General features: G+C 30.3%; 1 protein-coding gene across 1 annotated transcript in view; it reads left to right on the forward strand.

Annotated features, from left to right (window-relative positions):
• Window positions 1-9,526: 9,526 nt before the first annotated feature.
• Window positions 9,527-25,801, forward strand: part of LOC148239291 (uncharacterized) — a 126,949-nt gene continuing 110,674 nt past the window's right edge. The window contains exon 1 of the mRNA XM_088181402.1: window positions 9,527-9,633. Within this exon, the coding sequence (XP_088037528.1) occupies window positions 9,573-9,633 (61 nt within the window). The 5' untranslated portion in view covers window positions 9,527-9,572. The remainder of the gene's footprint in view (window positions 9,634-25,801) is intronic.

Genomic DNA, 25,801 nt, shown 5'->3' on the forward strand with positions numbered 1-25,801 from the left:
CAAATTTATTGAAGCATCGACGGATACTATATAATAATATTTATTGGAAACAATATAGAATCGTAAAATCAGACGAGGTGTAAACTAAGGTTCTAGAAATTCTACGAATCGATCGAAAAAAATGTCGACGAATCGATCGAGAAAGTATAAATATCATTTGATAACCTGGCAGAAAAAAAGTACCAAAAACTTGTGTATTAAATGCTTTAGTTTAGCTTTTGTGAGTGCAAGTACTATATTTATTTATATTAATAATTTATTTAGCTAATATATACAAAATTTTTTTTATTATAATTTATTTCTTAATGAATGAAGTGTTTCTTTATTCCATTGAGGAAATCCACTAAATTTTTATTAATGCGGAATGTCCTAAGAATATTGTGATACAAATTCACACCTCCATAAAATATTCCCCTGGCCGTACTCATTTATTTATAGCAATCTATCCTTAATGTATTTATATTTCAAGTATCTCATCTATGTATATATTTATTTATTATTAAAATACTATAAACCATTAATGTAATATCTAGTATCAAGATAAAAAATAGTCGCAAATATATTTTGTTGCCGCTGTAATTCTGAACGTTGCAATGTTATGCATGGTCTGTATTTCTCTACTCATGACAAACATTAATTTGCTCAAGGGTTTTGATAACGATAATGAGAATGTCAATATACACAAATAGAGTTGTTCAGAAAAGTAAACGCGATGGTTCAAGGATTTCCCACATCGCGTGTGAAATCAATACAAAACAAGAATTTATTACACAAAAAAAGGGCGTCGCACTGGGCGTGTGAAATATATTTTTACAATTGTCCTAATTAAAAGCCGTTCCCAATTATTGCCACGCGACGCATGCTTCAAACGTATTAACTTATTCAGATACATTAACCGACTGCTTTCATAGATACGCATTATCCACAGAATAAGATAATAATTGATCACATTGGCGCAGATGAAGGGCGGCAGCATCCGTCCCCAGATGACCTCGATATCGGTCTCCTCTCACGAACAACAGCCACTATATAGTAAACAGCAATAATTCTCCCCTGGTGATTTGATTAGAAAGTTTGCTAGCTGGGAACGAGCGCGGAATAATAACGTAGCACCAGGCATTTATATATTAAAACAATTGTTTAATCATACCGAGGACGTTAAATAAGGCGAAAGCGAACACACAATCAACGCAATCTAGACAAATTAGATTCAATTGTAATTTATATATATACATACATATACATAAATCTAAATTATATTATTATTGTAAAACTACCATTGTAATTTGAGAGGTGCTAATGTAGTGTTACGCGTGGTAATCGAAAAATATCAGACTTAAATGTTATTCATCAGGCGCGTACGGTGAGATACATTCCTTTTCACTCGCTCGCGTGTCGCGTGACGAGAGTGAGTGAGAAGAAGTGGGCGTGAGGAACGCATGTAACGCACGCCCTTATCTCTCACTCACTCTCGTCACTTAACACGCGAGCAAGCAAGCCTAGAGCCAGGACGTCTGCACTAGCCGACTCGCTTTTGTGTTAACATATTTTTTTATTATTTTTGATTTTATTAAATGCCGATTATTGTAACTTAAAAACTTATAACCTTAATGAGAAATGATAAAGTAAAGAAACATATTCATTAACAATAAATTAGCTTATATGTACGGACTGAAAATATATGAACAATTGTTCTAAAGAATACTGAACTAATCATAAATATTTATGAGCTGATTTAATAGTACATTTAAATCCGATTTATATTTGCAATTTACGTATGTAAATTGTATTTTTTTACTTTTTAAAATGAAATGGTATGTATTTATGTATGATATATAATACATAAATAGATCATATACATATACATGTATATAAAAAAACGATTATATAGATAAAAGCTCTCGATGTGCCTCCGAGGATTCACTGTATAATAATCTATCATATGAAAGCCTCTTAATGTCACATATAAGCCGCATTTTTTTTATACGTGAATAAAAACGATCGAGAAGTGACACTTTGATTTGAAGCTAGTTTGTTGGGAGGGTTTGATTTTATGTTGGTTACAGGGTTTCTATTTACATTACCTTTCTCACTATACACATTTATTAAAGGTTTTAAGATACACTTAATTGACTGAAAAATAAAATTTAGTAAGTATTTTTTTTTTAAATTTTAAAAGAAATAAAATATAATGCCATAAAAATATTTTTATTGCATTGCAAAAAAAATGCTATATGTTTTTCAACAAAAAACAGTCGTCATTTTTTTTATGAAACAATTTTTTGTCGAATATTTTTCTATTTCCTTTTACCAGTTTTATTAAAAGATAATGTAGAAATCATGTTAAAAATAATGTATTTTTTAAATTTTATTAATAATATTAAAAAAAAAACAGGAATAGACATATATTTTATATGTATGTATAATATATAATAATAAATATACCAACATGCCATAATTGGTATATTAATATATTTTAATATACACCTTCATGCTATTTTTGATGAAAATTGACCTTTATGAAGCTAGCCATTTTACATTTGCGACATATAAAATAAATCTTAATAAAATAAATGCATAAATTTAGAGCTTGTACTTAAAAATCAGATAATTTTTAATTGCCGATTTTTAATTAAGATTTCTTAAAAAACAGTCCACTGTTTTCCAAATTAAATTTTATCTGATAGATTGAAATTTAATAAATATAACGTTATTATTAAAATAATTTTAATGTAACTGTAATATAGATTTTTTTTAAATATATAAAAAAAATTGAATCACTACTTTCAGATAGCCCCTGATATAAAAATACACTCGTGGCATATGCAATAAAAACTGTTTTCCATAAGTTCACATTGACAGTTTACAAACTTTCCGATTATTGAAAAAACCCAACCAGAGCCGATTTTAGACCTCGGTCTGGCGCCAGCAGACGTACCTCCGATCGATATTCCCGAAATATTTTTACGATAGACCAGACCGTATTCAAATTGGTTCACAAGTCTGGGTGACATCTGTACTTAACCCGAGAGCGAAGCTGGAGCACCTCTAACTTGCTGGCTTAAAAGCGAGACAGGGTATAATTAATTGGTCATGACGTTCAAAGGATAATTTATCATAATTTTATATTAATGAACGGAGTTAGCTCTGAACACAATAGACAAAACGATAAACCTGGCAACTTTGTATGTTTACATTATAATCTGAGATAATCGAAATCTTTTATGATATGTTTTATACACAGTTTAATATAATAAAACTATGCTAACATACAGATTTTATTACAATATTGAGTTGATTCGAAAGATTTTGCCATTTTGGTGGCACTTTTTGCAGACAGTTTAAATTATCGTGTCTTGTTTAAGAACAGATATTTTTGTTATTATTTAAAATTAAATTTTCTAATTTGCTCAATGTCGGTTTCGTTTCGTCTTCGGTCGTGTAACAACTCTTAATTAAAAATAATAATTAATGACATGTTATATAAATTAAAAAAAATAGGTAGTGTAATTAATTAGAACCTACGTTATTATAAAGTAAGGCTGTGGCAAATAAAGCGTCTTTTTTGTTTAACAATTTTCATCTTTGGAAGATTGACTTCAAATTAACATAATAGAAAGAAAATTATTTTATATAAAAATAAAAATAAAGGTAATGAATTATTTATTAATTTTTTAATTAAAAAACTGCAATTACTAATAAAGCGAAAAAAACTAATTTTTATTATCCAAAAGCATACACGCGTAGAAGGTATATTTATAAATAAAATTAACTGCGGCTTTCAGCTGCAAGCTTTTGAGTATCCTAGAGAGTCGCGATCGCGTCCCTTATTTGTGACCGTCACGACGAGGACGTCAGCGCTTAAAATCATTCTTTTGCACAAATCATCAAGCTTCTAAACGAGCTTTACAAATACAAGGATGTTTTCGGTGATAAATGAGGTACTGGAAAATAATTGGTGGGACGGCGCACTTGTACATTTACCAGAAAAATGTTAGTTCTTGTTTGTATTATAACCACCATGACGCATAGGGGAAATCTGGCAAGTAACGATAGTCAAACTTGTATTAAAAAATGTCAATTAATCATCAATGATAAATATCTACAAGCTGATTTAACTATTGGTCTTAGAGGTTTACTATTATATGTGTTCATAAGACCCCCAGCAAATTTTATTTTCGAGGCTAAAAAATATTTTGCCTTCTTATTAAAATAAAATATTAAAAATACATGCAACAAATTAACTTGAACTTCAAAACGCTGAGAATAAAATTATCTGATTAAAAGAAAATGCTATGTTTAATTGGTTTATCAAACTACTCATTTAGTATTGCAGAAGTAATTTGTATGATATTAGATAATAATGAAGAATGTTTTAATATCTGACTAAAACAATATTTTATCTAGTTTATCAGATGCAAAAACAAAGAATAGTTTATTGTTGGGACAGAATAAGATGAAAATCCAAAGGTAAAACTATTGAATATAAAATTACTACAATAAAATATATGTGTGGCCTAATTTAAAAAAATATTTATTGGTAATATTGTAATAAAAATCATTATTACAGCAGCATCTTATAAAAATGACACGTATATTATTTTTCTGAAAACATTGCTGATGTGAAAAACAGAAAAAATAAGGATAAAGATTTTACCCGGATATAAAAGATAAGGAAAACATGTAACATGGATGCTAAGATGATAATATGATGGCAGATTACTATTGGTTTATAAAGAGAGACCCGATATCCGAAACTTAATGAAATATAAAATTCTCCAGACGCTCTCTTGAAAGAAAAAAAATAAAGTTATATAGTAATATGTAATGCAGCATAATAAATAGTTTTTGACTTTTAGTTGTAGTGTTTATTATTGAAATATTAATAAAATATTTAATTTGACAAGATAAGCAGTTTAAATTAGTTGACATTAAACCAGAATATTTTTAAGATCTGGAATGCAACAAATATGCCTGAAATGAAACTTGAAATAAATGGAACAAATAGAGCACATGACAAATTCGACCATTGCTTTTTTATATACATATAAATATAAGAAGCAATATATATATATATATATATATATATATATATATATATATATATATATATATATATATATATATATATATATATATATATATATATATATATATATATATATATATATATATATATATATATACATATGCATATGTTTTTGTAAAACATGTAATCTCATGACGTTTTCAGAACTTATTTATAAAAAGTTATTTCAGCAACGTCTAGTTTCTAGATTAAATTCAAACGTCAGTTACATGTTGAGCAAATATAAAGTTATTCATCTTGAAAACATTATATTATTATTTATGTAAATAATATGTCATTCAAGCGGTGAATAAAAAAACATTCTCTAAATTGAATTCTCTATATGTTTGTTCAACTTCTTTGTATTACGATGACAGTCGAAATTGTTAAGGTAATGTAATTTGTTCGCATTTCTCGAAAACGTTAAACGACAACAAAAACTAATTTAAATAAAGGCTTTCACATCAACGTTCTTAATCTAATTTCTCCTCTTTTGATATCTCGAAAGGTATTTGTCATTGTCTAGTCATTTCCGGATACGAGAAGCGTACGTGTTGATTCAAGAAATATGTTGACTAAAGACATTCAGGTAGTTCCAAATTAAATCTGACTTATTGACCGTAAATGCCGCAGACGCTTGTTGTTTGCTCCTAACGGCCCTTTGATTCTTTAGCCCCATTGCCCGGTAACGGCTCTCAGGGATTTCAGAGCGAAATGCAAATATAGAGAACGAGACAGGCTAACGCATTTTAAAAGGTTCCCCCCTTTGAGAATTGAACTCTTCGACCGCTGTATATCTGTTGTGCGAGATAAGGAGGGGAAAATAAAAACAATTTAAAGATAAAGAGGCGAAAATTAAAAGTTAAACCTTAAATGGACCACTTCTAGTATCCCCCGGGAGCCACGGAGCATCAAAACGATGTTTAAAAATAAACATTTCGCTCATCTAAAGTTGTAATTAATTTTAGATTGATTAAAATTGCTTTTATATTTAAAATATTTTTGTGTATTATGTTTTTACCATCATGACACATTAAATAATAAATTATTAAACGTATCTATTTAATAGAAAATTGAAATAGGTGCACAATATTATAAACCTTAAAAACATTCAATAAACTTTGAATAAGTATAAATGAAATTACAGCAGCAATTAATTTGTGATAATGTTATATTTACATATCCAAATAAGAACCTAATATATTTCAATCTCATTCTTTAGATTTTTCTTAAATATACAATTAATGTCTCTGAAAATGGTTCAATTAGCAGCGTAAAAATATTATTTTTAAGATAAACTACCAGAATTGATGTTGTTAATCAATACGTGACTCTTTTTCGGTGGCAAGCCGTGCCGCAAATTGAAAGAAAAATTGAAGAATAAACCGAAACGACCAAAGGCCGCAAGGCTATATATCCCTTTTTTATACATTTATTTTTTCAAAGTGTACGTGGGCTCTCCTGGTTGCTTTCTGAAACCCGAGCGAATGATTTACGACGTCAGATTTTGTTTCGGTTCATTTCCAGCGTACTTCAGAGTCACTCTTTTTTTCTTTCGGATCGGAATTCGAGGGCGGAATAAAAAAGATACATAAAACACGTTCGACTGCAACGAAAATTGAAAAGAGAATTTTTCCCCAATGTTTGCGGCTCTCTCTTGTCCTTTAATTAAAAGTAATTTGTTCCGGAGATTAGTTTTAAAAATAAAAATAAGCCTTCAATCGACAAAAAAATTAGAAGAGAAAATACAATGTAACGTTAAAAACATCGCTAAACTCCATTAATATTTGACCTTAACACACCGGTTTTAAAATTTCTATATAATGAAAGTATTTATACAAAATCCCATTTTTACTTTAAAAAATAGTATTAAATATTTATGATAATAAAACATATTATGTAGCTTAAAAAACATCTTAATTCTTAAAAAAATATAGGTATGGGCTTACCTACAAAAAATCATGTTGTTATTATGTTCAATATATTCAACACATATTTTCAATATCGGTATTACCGAGATAAACATGCGATACCGGTATTACCAGTATTGGTATTATTATTATTAATTTAATTAATTCCCCGAAAAAATAATCCGAGTACTGCTCGTATGATTTATCAATGCATTCGAATACCCCAGCAACAATTTGTTGCGAAGAAAAATGCTACATATTTAAAAAATTCCATTTTGATTGCTCGCATGTTAAGTGACGAGAGTGAGTGAGAAGAAGTGGGCGTGCGGAACGCGTGTAACGCACATCCTTATCTCTCACTCGCTCTCGTCAGTTAACGCGCAAGCGAGCGAAAGCGAATGTATCTCACCGTATGCGCTTGGTGATATTTTTATAATTGATATGTGCTTTATTCAAAATATTTAATTTTAATTATTGCACATTTAATATATATTTTAGAATATCGCAAAAATATTTATCTTGGAAGCTACACATTTTTATGTAAATATTATAAAATAAAAAATATGAAAATACTGGATAATTATTTTAGTCCCAAACAATTAGGCCTAAAAAATGCATTTTTTTTTGAAAAAAATCATTGATTTGCATTTTAAAATAAATAATGTTAAACATCTGTGTTTTATAGTTTTGAAACTTTTTTTGTGATCTCTGTCAATAATGTGAGGTAATTAAAAGCAATAATATTTAGTTGTTATATTTTTCATATTTATGAACTTGAAAAAATAATGTATAAATCAAATTTGATTTTGAAAAAACACATGTCAACACATTTTAATCATTATTTATTTTAAATAAATCCTTTATACAACCTATCTTTAGTTGGTTTTAGAAAAAAAACATTACATTATTTTCAAATGAAAAAGTTTTTTTTAAAAAACATACATTTCGCGCAATTTTTTAAAATACGTTTTTTATTTAAATTTAATTATTGCTATTCTTATAATTTATTTGGGTAAAAATATATCTGAATGGAGATTGTGTATGCAATACCTATTTTTGGTCTTTATTTCGCCAGCCATCCTTATCATAAAAAGAGTCGACTATCCTACCCCGATAAAATTACTTAGATTGATCCCTTACAATAAGCACCATTTTATTCTACGCTTTTGCTTTAAAGCAATAGTTCTAAGCCAGAGGGGGGGAACATCTTCTTATGGCAAGGGTCGTTTGGATGTTTATAAAATCCGCGGGCCATTCAAAATTATTAATTACAAAGTTATCATTTGTTGGTCATGTACGTAAAGAAGTGCTTATAGTCAAGAATATTAAAAAATTACAGCAATCAATAATTAAATTTCATTTTTTAACATGAAAAAATATTATTAGAAATTGGTAGATTTATTGAATTTTGAGTCCTATCTGCGCGGGCAGATAGGAGCTCACGGGCCGTATACGGCCCGCGAGCCAGAGGTTCCCCACCCCTGTTCTAAGCCATGTAGATATGGTTTGTAACAAAAAAGATTTAAAAATCTAGGTTCCCGGTCACAATTAGAGTTGATGGTCTTCCGGCATCACTATCTATGATTTGGAGATAGAGGCAAGAATTGGATAACTTTACAATAAGCACAGAGTGTGCTATGGTAGTGGTGGCGTAGACCCTTCATCAGCCCTTAACTGTCATCTTCCGTGGATCGTGGAAGATCCTCTATTTAATCGTTTGCTTTTATTTTTAAATTTTGTGTCTCACTGGGGGCAGTAAATAAAATTATAATAAAGCATAGCAATAAGTAAAATTAAAAAATAGAAAAATGATAAATAGTATTTATTATATTTATATAAATACTTATTTCACTTGGTTAATATTAAATAAAGACGTTTCTGAAACTAAACTTAATTAGAAATATTTTATGATGTATTTTTCAATCAATTTAATAATATAAAACGCGCCTAAGGGAAACACACAATATTATACACGTGTAATAGCAACATATTTGATTCAATTTAAACCGTATTAATACATACATTCTTGAAAAGTAAGAGGAATATTTAGGTTGCGATTTCAAAGTAAAATATTCCAAGCAGTGAAACGTTTTCAGAAAACGGAAGGCTTTCACGGAGAAAATTGTTTTTTTCACCTTTTCTTCCTCGCTTTAAACGCAAACGATAAAACTGGTCTTTCACGATTCGCTCATAACAATTTGCAGATTGAACGAATTATCGTCTAAAATTGAATCTTGAGTCGACGATAAATTCGTTAATTTACAATGAATATTTTTCAGAAATATAATGTGATAGTATAACAGTTAAAATATTATATATTAATTGTGTTAAATATACCAGAGTGCGCGACAGTGATATGAAAATAAGTGAAGATGTGAATCGATGAACCAGTCGCACTTATGGCCAAACATCGCCGATGGATTTTGGTGATTTTCATGGCAGTCTTGGTGGGAAATCGGCGGGCGGGGGGAGAAGTTGGAGAGGCGGGAAAACTCAAAAAGCTTAGCTCGAAGGTTGTGATCTTCTTGAAGGAGCAGTGCTACGAGGGCGGAGATCAAGGAGAGAAGTTGTACTCTAATAAACTGCAGGAGTACATGAAGATGAAGAAGAGACCTATGCCCGATGACGTTGAAGTGTCTTTTCTGCCCGAGACAGGTGAGCCTTTTTTAATTAAATTTGTAACAGGTTACATTTAAAGTTATTATTTAATTTAATTAATTAAAAACTATATGATCTAAAAAATATAAATAGTTTGTCGCAGTGTCTGTTTTTTATTCAATTTATTTTTTATGGGCGATGACAAAAAAAGGTTTGGTAAAGCCTTTCGGATTTGGGTCATTTTGAAAATAGCTTCCGAAACGACATTCGAGATAAAAATAGTCAAGGGTTTGTACCGTATTATATTTGTTAACAGATTTTTTCAAGCTATAAATTTAATTTACTATTACTTATTATATTACGACTAGAGATTTAAAATAGAAAACTGTGATTCATAGCTATCATTAAATATTTTTCGTGACACCACAAACAGCACTCAAGCTGATTAAGTACACGACAAAAATAACAGTTTTACTGTAGGGTAATTTGTGTAAGTCAACATGTTTATTTAGAAATAAACTCCACTTAGAATATAAATTATATACATTTATTATTAATTCTCAGCTCTTTCTGTGATGTATTTTACGTAATTGCTACTTGACTCTGAAAATTAAATGCAAAAGTTGTGGCTTACTAAATTTCTAATATAAAATAACTTTAACAAAACGATCCTATGTAAACTATGTATTTCTAGGAAAGTCTCTTAAACTATTCGAGGTGGAGAAAGTTACGGGAATAGTAATTAAGACGACCTTTAACATTGAAAGTTAAATCAGCTATAACTATTATTTTATAGTAATTAAAAATAATATTGCAGTCTAAAATACGTTTGCTTGAATAATATTAAAATATACGTAATTATTTTTCAACATTTTTGAACCTAATTGAATGACTATTAAAATTAAATACGTATGAGTACTTAACTAATTAGAGTCAAATAAGCGGTTTTATGTATATATTATATATACAGTACATTTACTAATCTTACGATTGGTATTTTTAAGGAAATTAAAAAAAATTCTTTCTTATACAGATGGAATTATTAAAAATTATCTGAATAATTATCACATTTTAAAACCTGATATGCATAAATATATACGTACATTCATCCCTCGATTAACGCGGTAGATACGTTCAAATATCGCGTAAATCGAGGCATAGAACGACATTTGTAATAAAACGATCGAATAATATTCACGTGTACTTTTTAACGTTTCTTTAAATTATAAAATTAAAAAAATTTCAGTGACAGTGACAGTTTGGAATAATAAAAAAAATATTTTCGCGTAAATCAACGGATACATGTACATGAATTTTTTTTTAGATTTAATAATAAGTATTTACATTTTCGAATTATTACGGACGTAATTAAAAGTTTCTGCGTGTGTACTTTAATTAGGCCGGCACATAATCAGCAATTTATTAATTAATCACAGTTTAATTATTATCTGAATAGCAAGTAACATAAGCCTGTATAATTTCCCTATTCCGAAACATAATCACATGTATGTATGTATCGCGTTACGTTGTAATATAAAATAAACTAATGAACTAATGTAACCATTGTTAATTAACATGAAAATAATTTGTATTTATAAATCCAAATTTGTTGATTGAAACGAAGTTTTTTTATAAACATTTTTTTAAAAATCAGATTTGTTTCAAATACGGTCGTATAATTAGTAGAACAATGATTTATCTCCATGTCGCAGCGAAAATCGAGTCGAACTCTTGAAGATTCAAGGTGACTGCTTGTCAGGACCAGAGCAAACGGTCGAAGTGGAAAGTGGTCTCGAAAATTTTTTATTATTTAAAATTAAATTTGAACGAATATTTTTAAAAGGTTTACAATACTGCCCATTTTATAACGCTGCATAAATAAAGTTGGACTCACGCCTAATATGCATACTTCTTGAAAAGCTTTAATTGTTTACAAATTTTTAGCACTCAAACTGCTTAAGTAATAAAATAAGTCACTCAGATAAGAAACCTTTCCAAAGGTGTTCGTGCTAGATGTTTCAAAATAAGCATATTTTCTCGGAAGATCGAAAGAATTTGAATGACCAACAACTTTCTTGAGATTTGCTAGTTTCTAAAAACAGCTGAATTTTTTTGTAAAACACTAATACCATGTTTTAATAAACCAAAATATCAATAATAATCCTTGCTATATAAGTCCATTCGTTTTCTACAAAAAATAAATGTTTCTATTTAATTTACTTTCTCCTTTAATCCTCATACTCCCATAGATCGTGTCATTGTTTGGATTCATGAATTTATGGTAATCCTATGTAAAATTGTCGCTCTTGCATAATAATATTTGTTCACGGAAGAAATAAAAAATCAAGTAAAAAAACAAGTCTCGTTTTGGAGATAATTCCTTGTTGTTGTTGTTTTTATATATTGGTTATTGTTACGTCACTTTTTTTTAAGCAGAGCTTTTTTTGAAATCTTTGCTGTAATATGTATAGCATATATTGTTACAATGAGTATGATCTTTCTGCAAACCCTTTTTTTGAAAATATTTATACATAATCTATACCACGATGAACGGAATTATTTGTAGTATACGACATATACGTATTTTACAGATTTAGACGAATTTAGAGCCGATACACATCCCTGCTGATTAAAATAATATGTCATTCTGACATCAAACAATCGTCACATAGCTTTTTAATTAAAAAAAGCTGCGGAGATGGATTCGATTGAATACATAGCTTTGAGACACCTGCCCCAATAAAAACATTTTTTTGGGGCAGCAACTCAATAAGTTATTTTCCAGACATATAAAAAAACAGCCAATATAATTCCAATATGAAAACCAAGATATATATATATATATAGCCCAAAAATCTCCTTTCTTGCCTCTGATTAATTCTAAAAAAAAATACCATTGCATATAAAAAATATGATTCTGGAATTTGAATTGGACATTAAGCTAAGATCCAAATAATCAATTGACAAGAGTTGTAGATTACGTCTCACAAAAATACGATATTTATTCAGATATGATATTGTTTATATTAGATATCGAAAAGGGTGTCGGTGTTTCAGTGAATATGTGATACCATTGAAAATTTATTTGCACTGGATTTCATTGAAATCATTTCAAAATATTTTTTCACCGGTAGATATATATTTCTACTAGAGAAAATATAATTTATCTGACATGTAAAATTATATGCTGGTTTAGTGTTATATATTTATGACAGGTGTAAAACAAATAAAAAGTGACTTAAATGATGATTTACTGACAGTTGTAATCGTCAATTGTAAAATCCTGTCAGTGAATTTCCTTTCAATAAATATTTGTAGTGTGACACATGCAAAAATGTTCCCAACGTTAGTATAAAAGATTAATATCAGCCATTTCAATCGCGTCTTTTTATTTTTACAATCGATTGAAGCGAATAACCTTAATTCTTTTCGAACAATGAAAAAAAACGAGTTTCGTGTAGTGATTAAACACTTTCATTTGAAATCAAAGCTGAGTTTGACGAAGCTAGTGACATACTTGTACAAGCGTTTAAAACTGTTTATAATTGGGTAAGTGAGTTTAAACTTGGTCGTACATTTAAAAGCGATGAACATCGTTCCAGGCGTCCACTTGAGGTGACTGCGCCAGAAATGATCGACAAAATCCGCCATATGGTCTTTTGTGATCGAAAAATCAAAGTGCGTGAATTTGTTGAGGCTATAGCACATGGCTCAATGTTTTTAATTTTGTATGAAAATGATCGGCAAGATGCGTTTGGCGCATTTAATCGCAATCCTAATGAGTTTCTGCGTCGATACATAACCGTTGATGAAACATAGATCCACCACTATTCTCCAGAGATAAATAAACAGTCTAAACAGTGGGTTTCTGGAAACGTTCCGGCTCTAAAAAAGGCGAAGACGGTGAATTCGGCCGGCAAGGTTTTTTGGGTTGCACGAGGAATTATCCACATTGACTACTTGGAAAAAGGACGAACGATAAAAGAAGAGTATACGTTGTTATTGGACCGATTGGAAAGTGCTTTTCCATCAAGACAATACATCGGTGCAGCTTAGAAGGCAAAAATGCATGAAATGCTTCGAATTGTTATCACATCCATCATATTCAACAGATGTGGTCTCCAGCGAAATTTTCCTGTTTCTAAATATGAAAAAATAGATCACCAGAAAAGCTTCACGTCCAAAGAGGAGGTCATCGCCGAAACAGAAGACCATTTTGAGATCTTTCCGGAATTTCACTTTTTGGATGGCTTGAAAAAGTTAAAAAAATGTATCGAGCAAAAAGGAATGAATCAAAGCAAAATAATCTGTTTTTATATTGTTTTGTAAGGACTTATTGTCTTACCCTTGTAACTATAGCGTTTCAACTTTTATTAGATTAAATCACTTAGGTTAGGTTTGGGTTTGAACAGCAATTGTCAAAAATAACTTCACTGAAAAATACACATTCACTGTAACATTGACGTAGTATGACATGACGGCCTTTTATTAAAATTTTTATCGTTTTACACATCGTTATTGTCAAGGGAGCTCCATTGATTCTGCGAGATATCCAGATGGGACTTCCTTGAAGGAGCATATTCGAACCTCATCACTTTAATCTGTACATTAGCGATGTACCAATTCCCACAGGCTGCTACCTTTCTATGTATGGTAATGACACAGGTAGCTACACTAAATCCGTAAATCGTAATCTCATAATAAATTAACTCTATACTTTGACAATATGTACTTTGCCCGATGAAAATAATAAATACAAAATTAAGGCGATAATCTTTTCAATTAAGAAACTAGCTCCACCTTTTCGATAACTATGATTAAATGATTTATTAGAGGAATGGAGTGAAAATGTAAAATACATAGATTTGAAATTAGAACATAGATTCTCGAATGGCTCATATAATAAAAATAAACAATTAGCAACAAACATTTTTAACAACGAAAACAATATCACGAAAGTTAGATCTCACAGCGTTTATTTTACTACGATTGCGTTAATAATTTAAAAAGATTTCACGGAACACATAATAACATATCTGACCCAAGACCGAAAAAGTACTCGTTGTGTGGAAAGGATGCGCAATAGACAGTACGTTCTATCAAGCGCATAAGACTATTGAGCCTCATAGATTGAAAGTGATGTTAAAGGTCATGTGTTACTATTAAAGAGTAGGAAGCTTATTCTTTTTTCGAGATTTAATTATTTATGGCCCGAGGCTACATGGAAAACCATGACAGCATATTCCAAAGAATGGATTAACCAGCGAAGACGTGCAAATTTTGAATTATCCGGCCATCCATACCATCATGGCATATCCCACTAAGTGGGGTAGCTAGCGAACAAGTCATTTTGTAAAGGTGAATTTATAAAATAATGCCAGCATTATGTTACAAGCTTAATGTGTTCCGAAAGGAAAAAAATACGTTGATGTGATTATATTGTTGTTTGATGGGTCGAAATAATAGCAGATGACATCAAAATAAATTTAAATAAGAGGTGTGGTAAATTGAAACCATTTTCAATTACTTTCGATGGAAGCAGGAATGCTTTCAATACAGATATTGGCGTTCAAATATTTTTTAGAAATTTAATAAACAAAAAATATTATGTACCGGCAATAATTCAACTCGACACCCCAGCAATGACTCTTCGACTTCCAAGATCTGCTATTTCAACTCCACCACTTGATAATGGTATCTACATTTATGTATATATATATATATATATATATATATATATATATATATATATATATATATATATATATATATATATTAGGTAATCCCGGAATTAATGTCGTTTTTTTAATAGGCAACTTTGGCTTAGTATTTTTGGGTCCGATGAGCAGTGAAGACGTGCGTTGTAATTTTTTTCTTCTCTGTGATCCTTTGCCTTTCTTTTAAACAAAAAAAAACTTTTCTACCCCATTTACAAACAATGGCAGAGACGTGTCCTTCGGAAACACATTTAAGAAACTGTATGCTGTTTTCGTTTCATTAAAAAAAAACTGCGACAGAAGCAACAGAATGCATTTATGACATTTACAATGATATACTGGACAAAAGAAAGTGCCAAAGTGGGTTCAAAAAATTTCCAACGGGCAATCTCGATTTGAAGGACGAGCTTCGAAGTGGACGGCCCAGTCTAGTGGATAGTCCAGCTCTAAAGGCGGAAATCGAAGCAAATCCGATTATGACCATTGATGAATTATCGAAGAAAGTCGGCACATCACGGTCGAACACCCATCGTTATCTTGAGAAACTGCGAAAAGTTAAAAAATAAGGTATCTCGGTTCCTCACGCGCTCACCGACGCAACAAAGCTCAACGCCTCAACACATGCAAAATACTGCAAGAAAAGCAACATTTTACCCCGTTTCTCCATGACTTTATCACCAGAGACGAAAAATGGGTTCTTTATCATGATATAAAAAAATAGAAACAATGGTTAAATCAAGGTCAAACCCCAATTCCAACACCAAAACCAGGACTACATCCTCGGAAAGCATTATTGTGTGTGTGGTGGGATTCGAAAGGTGTAATTTATTATGATGTTTTAAAACAAGGGCAAACTGTTACTGCAGCCCTCTACTGTGAACAGATGGACAAATTAAATACGACGTTACAGAAAATTAGACCTGCTCTTGTGAATAAAAGTAATGTCATTCTTCAACATGATAACGCCCAGCCGCATGTTGCCGATATTACCCGTAAAAAAATCCAGGACCTTAGCTGGGATGTTTTATTGCATCCACCCTATTCTCTGGACTTGGTACCGAGCAACTTTCACTTATTTCGCTTTTTAGAAACGCAATTAGGGAACAAAAAATTCGACAATTCGACAAAAACTGAAATCGGGTCTTTCGGAGTTCTTCGAATCTAAACCAAAAGCCTTTTATGAATAAGGAATTTTAGATCTAGTAACAAGATGGCAAAGAGTCGTAGATAACACTAGAAATTACTTTGTATTAAAAAAATATTAAATAATTGAAAAAAAAAATAAGTTTGAGTTTTAATAAAAAACGACATTAATTCCGGGATTACCTAATATATATATATATATATATATATATATATATATATATATATATATATATATATATATATATATATATATATATATATATATATATATATATATATATATATATATATATATATATATATATATATATATATATATATATATATATATATATATATGTATGTGGTAATTACAATACGTTTAAAAAATAAGCTGTTACTTGCTTTTCCACATTCTAATTTTGATGCAAAGAATCAAGTCCCGAAACAATAAAAATACAATTTCAAAATAAAACGCTTTGATACTTTGTTTTATTTTTAAATTTAATTTTTGGTATAAAAACATCGATAAATCGAATGTATAAATTTATATAAAAAGTTCAATATGCCGTAATAACTTTATGTGCAGTATTTTTATTTAGTTATTAAGAATTCAAACGACCGTTCAATAGAGAAAAGGAAAGGTATGGCCGTTAATCGTCAAATTTGAAGCCGACAGGCCAAATGCCATCAGCCGTTGACGAATTACTTTAACAGCGGACGCGCGCATAACCTCACTTTTACGAGCGGTCGTATATTTGGTGCTACGGCGCCTGCGTGCCCAACCAGAGCCGCTCAAACTGTTTTTCGTAAACGGCCGTAAATCACGCTCGATAGGGCGTATATTAATTTCGCCATTACGGCATGCGATCGTTTCGGCGGTACATGCGCTGTTTAATTTTTTTTTCACTTTATCCGACGCCGACATCGCTCCGCGGTCGATTTATTGACCAGCAGGCCGATAAATTGGCCACTGTGCCGGAAAATTGGAAAACCGCACATAAATTCCGCGGCGATTATCAACGCGGATTTTGAGGGAGTGAGAGTTGCGACCGTCATTTGAGCGAGTGAGTCTTGGAGTAGATTTATCATATGTTAACAGTAAATAATTTAATTTTTTTATTTGAAACTGATTTTTTTGTAGCATCAATAGTTCATGATATATCGCATTTATTATTTTTTATTACAAGTCTGATTATCGTGACTTGACAGCTCATGATAATCAGATTTGTAATAAATTAAAAAATATATGTACTATTAAATAATAAATAAAAAACAAATATAGTGCACTTCTAAAATAGATGAGCATCATCACTAATACATTTTTCTAGTTCCTCATAAATATCGCCGAAAACATCCTTATGTTTGGCAAGCATGTTAAAAAGCTGGAGCGTTTTCAAGCGCTGACATCCTTGCCAAAACGGGTACTCTATGGCAGTAATGAGTAACTCGAGGCCCGCGGGCCGCATGCGGCTCACCGAGACTTCTTAAAAGTATAAATGTATAAGTATAAATATTAATAGATATCCAAGCAAAACATTAAAATCATTGGCATACAATAGTTCAGAGCTACATGAACAGTTAGCGAATTCACAATATACACGCGTTAGGGCGCCAGAGTGACGTCACGATGACGTTTCACGCCGGCGCCTAAATCAGTTCCACAAATACTCACAGGTGTCGCTTCATACGCCGATGCGATCGCGGGATCAGTTGGTCATAGATTAGATGATGCGGAACAATTACAAGATATACCGAAATGAGAACAAATAAATACAATATCATTAAAAAAAGGTTAGGTTGTTTGGTTCTATAATAATAGTCGGCGCGAGCGGCAGCGATGCGCCCCCAAGACGATGCTAGAAAGAGACGAGTGAATGCAATAAAGAGACGCGAGATGTGACGTCAGCAAGGCGCCCTAAAGCATGCATTATGTGAATGCATGAACAGTTATGCGTAACTATCAGTACAAAAATTAGACGTTATGCATTACTTTCACGGGGCTCATCTTGTAATTGGTACGTTTTATATTTATTCATAGTTCTCTGTTTAATCCTTGAAATATGGACATATAACTATTTTTTATATGTATAAAATATAATTTGATATGTTCAGAAAAAATATCTTTTTTTAAAAAATATAATATAACGCACCACTTTGAAACTAAGTATTATTCAAAATTTAAAGAAATACAAGGACAATTGCGGAAAAACAAATTAAATGGGTTGAAAAAAATGTGAAGCGAAAATGAAATATATTTTTAAGAAGCCTAAACTACATCCAAATAAAATATAAAATAATAGTTTTTTGCTTCAAAACAAGCGATGTATAATATAAGTTCGATCGGACCCCCATACTAGCCATTTTGAGACTTTCAGAAGAGTTAACGCTCTTAACTGCTTGGTTTTAAAGATTAAAAATTAAATTTTTAGTATCGTATAGAACTACCGTGTACCCCCTATACGTTTTGTATGAAAAAAATATATAATTTTTTTTTACAAAATGGCGGCCAATGTAAAAATTAAAAGTGTCATAACTTTGCAAAATAAAATCCTACTGAAAAATGTCGAGTGCAAAAAGTGTTTAGAAACTTAATTTGCATTTAAAAACAAGTTTTAATTATTTTTTTTAGTAAAAAACGAGTCTTACGGTATATTGACCGGGCCCCCAAACGAGCTTTTATGCGACTTGGCATATAGTTAACGCTCGTATTTGGTTCCTTTTAAAGATATAGACTTGAATTTTTAATACGAAATAGAGCTTTCGAATATACTTACGATACTGTTTGAAAAAAAAATTTAAAAAAAAAGAAGTTTTTTTCCCCCCAAAACACGCTTAGTGTCGAGTCGATCGACCCACCATACATACGCTCATAAGACTTGCAATATAGTTAAGGTCAGTGTGAGCTTATTTATACATATTTAAAGTGCAATTTTTGTGACAGTATAGAATACTTAAGCACCCTGTGTATGTTCGTTAGCAAAATCCAATGAGTCAATTTTTTGCAAAATGGCGACAAGTATAACAATTTAAACACTCGTAACTCAGTAGGTTTAAATTTAAACAAAAAGGTCGCTATACATGAAACGTTAAAATGGCCTCTTCATCAAATAGCAAAAAATAATAAAACCATTTTCTGATGTAGAAATAATAAAATAATGTTTCAAATCTGTAACAAATGTTTCTTTTTCAGGCAAAAAAGAAACGATCTCAGTTTACAATTGCAAGAAGAATTGACGATCTTTCAAATAATGAATTAAATTTAAAAGAGCGTTTTTTGAAATTTAAATGGATATCTTTAGCTTTGGATGAAAGTAGTGACATTATGATGATGTTAATAATGCTTAAAAAAAAGAGATGAATCATACGAAATATTTCAAATAATAAAAGCACAACGAGTCTTAAATGAAAAATGGAAGCCATAGCAAAAATGTAGAAATATGGCACTCAAAGCATTTACATTAAAAATTAAAAAATGGTAAGAAAAGTCCATAGATGAAATATAAAATGACCCAAATAAGACGTGGAAAACTATAAATTGTGAGAACTACACAGAGTATTTGTTTATGGAGGAACTTATTCTTGAAACTTGCGTTAATTACTTTGACCAAAAGGGATTTTTTATCGATAAGGATAAACTAGACAATAGTGGAATCACTCAAAGGTTCTCGTTATGACTAGAAAATAGACGCAAAGATTCTCCGATGCATTAAATGAATATTTGTTACGAAACGGTCAAGGAAAGCAATATATCACCGGAAGACAAATAGCACCGTAAATGTTGTCACACAGATTTTTTTAACAAATGTTGTCATACCGGTCAATTGTCAATTTTAATTGAAGGCTAAATCATATCGATTCTCATTATCTACAAAATAATAAAAAATATGGTCTTTAACGCAAATGAAAAATAAATCAATGAAACACAGTAAATATAAATCCCTTTTCATTGATTTAAAAATATAGAATCTTTGCAATGCTTTTTTCGGCTTAATTCAATCGTCTTATATTTTTTGTGCATATTTAAATATCGCAGCACTTTATGGACAGGGACGTAACAGGTGTCGCATTTAAAAGTAGCCTCGGAAAAAGCCTGCGACCTACTTTTAAAAGCACTGCTGTAAAAATTCCATCAAATTTTACGACGGTATAATCTGAGTATTTGCAGTTAATGTAGCGCTTCTCAAATATCTTAGTAGCGAAATTCTTGGTTTTGTTTAATTTTAAATATTGAAACTGCAGAATTTCTCCTTCCAAAACTCGTTAAGAATGATGTATTTGCTTTTAATTAAAATCTTATTGTGTATCTCGTATAAATACGTGGGACGTTCGAAAGCTTCGAAAATTTTAATATAATATTTTTTAAGGGCTTATTTATAACTTATTGAGCTTTGTCATCTTTAAAGTGCTTTGATCCTTTGTAGATACACCTTCCGCATTTTCAAGTAATCCGGATGGAAGTTTTTCGGGATTTCACATTTTCCATGGAAAATTTAATAATATACACTGTTTGCAAAACTCATTATTAGGGCTTTGATGGCAAATACTTTTCGTTGCTACCGGTACATTGACACTTATACATAAATAAATGTCTTACTCATTATTATAATGGTTATACCAGAGGTGACTAGCCTTTTAGATATTTTGGCTAAATTGCCTGACAAAAAAAATGTCAAGGGACATTTTTTTTAATGGATCAATTAGAACAAAAAAACACAAATATTTTTAATCTGGTTTATTAATGGAAACAGAGATTCAAAGATGCTCGTCTAAAATTTTTGATTTAATTTTACTTAATGTATGCTTCATACGGGAAAAAGTAAATTAAATCATTCATAAATGAGTGTTGAACACCTCTGGGCTATATCAGCTTCAACATTTTATTCAAAAAACACACACACTAAACTAATACAATCGTATTCTAAGAATTGACAGACAGCTACTGTGATTTGTTGATATTATACATTAAAAATTGAGAATGAATCATTGAAATTTTTTGGATCAAAATAGGTGATAGTGAAGAATATGCGGAATTGAGTAAAAGAGGCATTAAAAGATTGCTGCCATTCCTAACAACATATCTTTGTTAACAAACATTCTCGAAAATGGTATCAATTAAAAGAAATCGCAATCAATTAGAGACACCTCTTCTAATTGCAACACCTACAATTATGTCTAGGATTAATGAATTAGTTATTAATGATAAAATAATGTATCTGATAAGTGAAAAGCATATCCACCATTTATACAATATTTAATCTTAAAATTTATTTATTGTTATTATCTATTCTTAATTTCCTATATAAATTTACAATCATTACTTTTGGTTCTTCCGCGTTAAAATATACGATGTCTCTCGTGATAGTCTCATCTCAAAAAATCGCAAACATGCACAAGAAGCTCGTAAATAAAACGATGTAGCTTGAAAACAAATTTGGAGTTAACTAACAAACATTGCTAAGACATTGCGTTAAAACGCTGTTTTGCAAAGTTTAAATGAAGTTAGGAAACTTTTTGAACAGCAAATGTATGAGGAAAATAAATATGCTTAACAATACAGTGAAATATTTTTAAGAGATTTATTTTTTAGATGATTTATAGAGTAGGTGTTGGAGCGAAAGAGAGATGGATTACGAGAAAGAGAGGTATAGAGAGAAATATTATATAAGGGCGAGAAATAACTGATAAGCCGGCATGCTGCCGGCACAAAAGCCGGATATTTCTACGTGGAATGCTAATTATGCGTTATCATAGCTGGCATCAGAGAGAGATTTTCACGCTTATGGCGATAATTTTCCTAAATCGTCTTAATTGAGGGTGCTCGAAGACTTTTACCGGTGAATTTCTCGGAGCACGATGAATTATTAACGGTTCGAGATTAATCTGAGATATACATCCAAACCTTTCAAGCTATTATTATCAATTTCGTTTTATAAATAATAACGCTGGCTAAATGGCTTATCGCAAGACAAGGGATTGCTTGTCCAAAACTGTCGGTATATATTATAAAATATATTAGCAGCAAAGTTATAATCTAGCGGTGTACGACAAGACGATAAAGATAAAAATATTTTTTATCCATAATTTTACCGTCCGTTAAAAATGGGACGCGCAATTTTTAAATATGGCGCGTTTTTAGTGCGCAATAAAAAATATTACCCATGAAGAACTTTTACAAAGGCAATTATGAAAAAAATAAACCACTCTGAATCGGAATATATTACCTAGAAGTTTTACGACATATTTTATTAATATGATTTGTAGGTGGGTTATGGGGAAAACATTGCTTAAAATCGTTTTGTAAGTCTTTTTAATTTATTGAGTATATTGAGTATCAAAATGTATCAGCGATTCTATAAATATTTTCTGTAATATTAGCTTAGATGTAATTAACAAGAATTCAAGGTCAGAGCAGCGTAGTCCGAAAGGTCTAGACTGGCAATCCAGTGGCCGCGGGTTCGAGCCACGGCAGCACACTCGAATTTTATTTATAAAAATGTGCTATTATTTAAAAACTAATATATATTGATTATAAATTCTAATACACATAATAATTTATTTGTCAAAGCCGTATTTAAGATCTGAGCGCTCAGTACTGAACGAAAAAGATGCATCGAAAACAGAACGGAAGATGTATAATATTATTAAGAATGCAAATTGTAATATTTTGTTTTGAAACGTATTTGCTGTGTGTATATTATTTATTATTTTAATATAATGGGATATTAATACTGAATATTTTGAAAATTATATATTTAGATTTTTATTAATAAAATATAGTTCATTAAGATATTTTTTTACCTAATCATAAACATAATAGTAAGAGTGAGAGTTAAACATAATAATAGCGTTATAAACATAAATAAGTAAAATATATACGTGAGAATAAATTATTTTATAACTTTTTTATGTACATTTTTAAAGCTACATTATATACTAATATTAGTTAAAATCAAGTAAAAGTATTTAAAAAATATAGAGTAAAATATAAGAGCAACTTAGCTTTTTGCTAATTATTTATATTTAAAATTTTAGTGGTGTTTCAAGTCAAATGTCTTGAAAAGACAATAAAAAATGTAATTATTTTATTTTTCAAAACTGAATGATTTAATAATGATATTCGCAGTAAGAGTTAAAATTACAATATTATCTTATATATTATAATTAAACCTTAGCGCAAAATTTATTATCTTGGGACTATGAAACGAAATGTCGTTTTGTAGCAACACCGCAATAAATTTAGTAACATAATATTTTAACAGCGCGTTACCTCATTATCTTAAAAAATAATTACCATTAAAGACGACTGAAACACTGGCCAGAATAATAAATTATAATATAATTAAAATAACACAGCACGTAATTATATATACTAAAGCACCTAAGTATATTTTTGTTATGAGCTCAGTCAGAGTTCACAATTGGATGTATAATACATATTAGTTAAACACTCACAAACGATACTAAATCACGTGAAACGTTCATATTTATACACTTAAGTTAGATTGCACATTTCACGAGCCTATACAACATTTTATTTGCCTCCAATCCCCGCTGCTTACACAATATGAAGATGAATCCCCATTCGTGCTTACATAACCCTTTCTGACGGTTACAATATGTCGATTTGCAAAGCTCTGTTGGGTCAAGAGCATGGGTCGTGTTTTCGCTAGACCTATCTGCGCCCTTGGGAGATAGACCTTCGAATGGGATTCGAACCCTGTTTCGTTTTGGAGGTTCCGCCTTTTTTCGCTCTGGAATTTATTACTACAATTTCCGCCCATTGTTTGCAAAGTCTTTAGACGCCGATTAATTATTAAATCTTGGCTGAAAATTTACGACCGAAACTCTCTCGCTACCAATTATGCTAAAGTGTTAAAGTGAACTTCAAAAACCTTAGTGCGTAAATAATAAGTTAAAAAGTGGATTTACACATTATAATTTATAGTTATATGAATTAAGCATGGCGGATCTTATCATAGTTGCTATAATATAATATATATTATATGAACGATGCGTATATGATACAGCGTATATTGTATAGCTTTGAAGTAACGTATGTCTACTATATATTCTATAATCCCATAGATAGATATATCCGTATACATATAATAAAATATATTTATATCTAATATAATATGCGAATCCAAATGTAATAAAACATATAATGGCTATTATAAATTATTACATTTTTCATACAGGCTGAATTATGGATTTTGGTCTAGGGTTGACGTGAAGAGGGAAGCGGCTATTGATGATTGGCGGTTTTATTTGGTTCAACTTCGTACAAACCCACGTGTGTACAATTTGGGAGCTCATGTATGTTATTGAAAGCAAGTTTCAAATGATAGTTATTAATTTGGACGTTGTTGCGTAAGAGTTTTAACCGATTGAAATCTGTAATCTAAGCAAGTTTGAGATCTGGCTATTTCGCGATAAGGTGTTGTTATTTGTTATATTATAATAACACTTGCAAAATGACTTGAATGGCTATTGCGATCATTTTAGATTTTTCCTTCTATTGTCACGTACTGTCTGCACTAGCTGGCAAGAAAAAATGATAAATAGAATAATGGGTAAGAGTTTTTTTGTTCTTACTGTCAGTGTGTCAATTTCAATAAAAGATTTGCACTTACAGGGAGTCACTGTGGACCCTGCAATTATATTAAAAAGTAATTCGCCATTATTAACTAAAGAGTCATGCATCTGGATATCATATTGAGCTAAAGAGTATTAGTCATGCATCTGGATATCATAAAATGAAACTTTTTGTTATTGGAAAATCATTTAAGAAGAATACAAGAAGAAGATAATTACAATTACATTGGTCGATCAAAAGGCGATTAAAATATAATGATAGAAAAGCTCTTAGAAAAAATTGTACTGATATTAGAAAATTATTGAGAGATTCTCGAAAGCAAATGAGAGTCACATATTTTTTTCATAAATAAAAAAAATGATAATCTGTGTTGTAAATATATTATACCTATTTTAAAATAAAACAAAATTGATAGTTCAGATTATCCGTGTCCTTCCAGCATTATCCAGGATAATCGAGAGTATATTGTATATATCATATATGTACATATATTACATTTGCTTATTTTTTAATTTGCACGCTAAAATGGTTTATGGGGTTTCATTACATTATACAGTATATAAAAGGGTTTCGTGATTAAATTTAATTAGGAAACACTACTTGATAGTATTATTATTAAATATTAAAATATTCTAGAAATTATTAGTAGTTCTGATTCTTATAAAATCGTATACAATAATCCATATGTTGAACATACTAGTAGGTACTGAAATTATGTTAGTATGCATATGTCCTCGTAATCATCGTATATTTTACTCTATCGAAAGCTCATTGTCAAAAGGTT

The sequence above is a fragment of the Plectrocnemia conspersa genome, unplaced genomic scaffold (assembly GCF_051122295.1).
Source record: "Plectrocnemia conspersa isolate PC_06_02 unplaced genomic scaffold, ASM5112229v1 ptg000001l, whole genome shotgun sequence".
Classification (NCBI taxonomy): Eukaryota; Metazoa; Arthropoda; class Insecta; order Trichoptera; family Polycentropodidae; genus Plectrocnemia; species Plectrocnemia conspersa.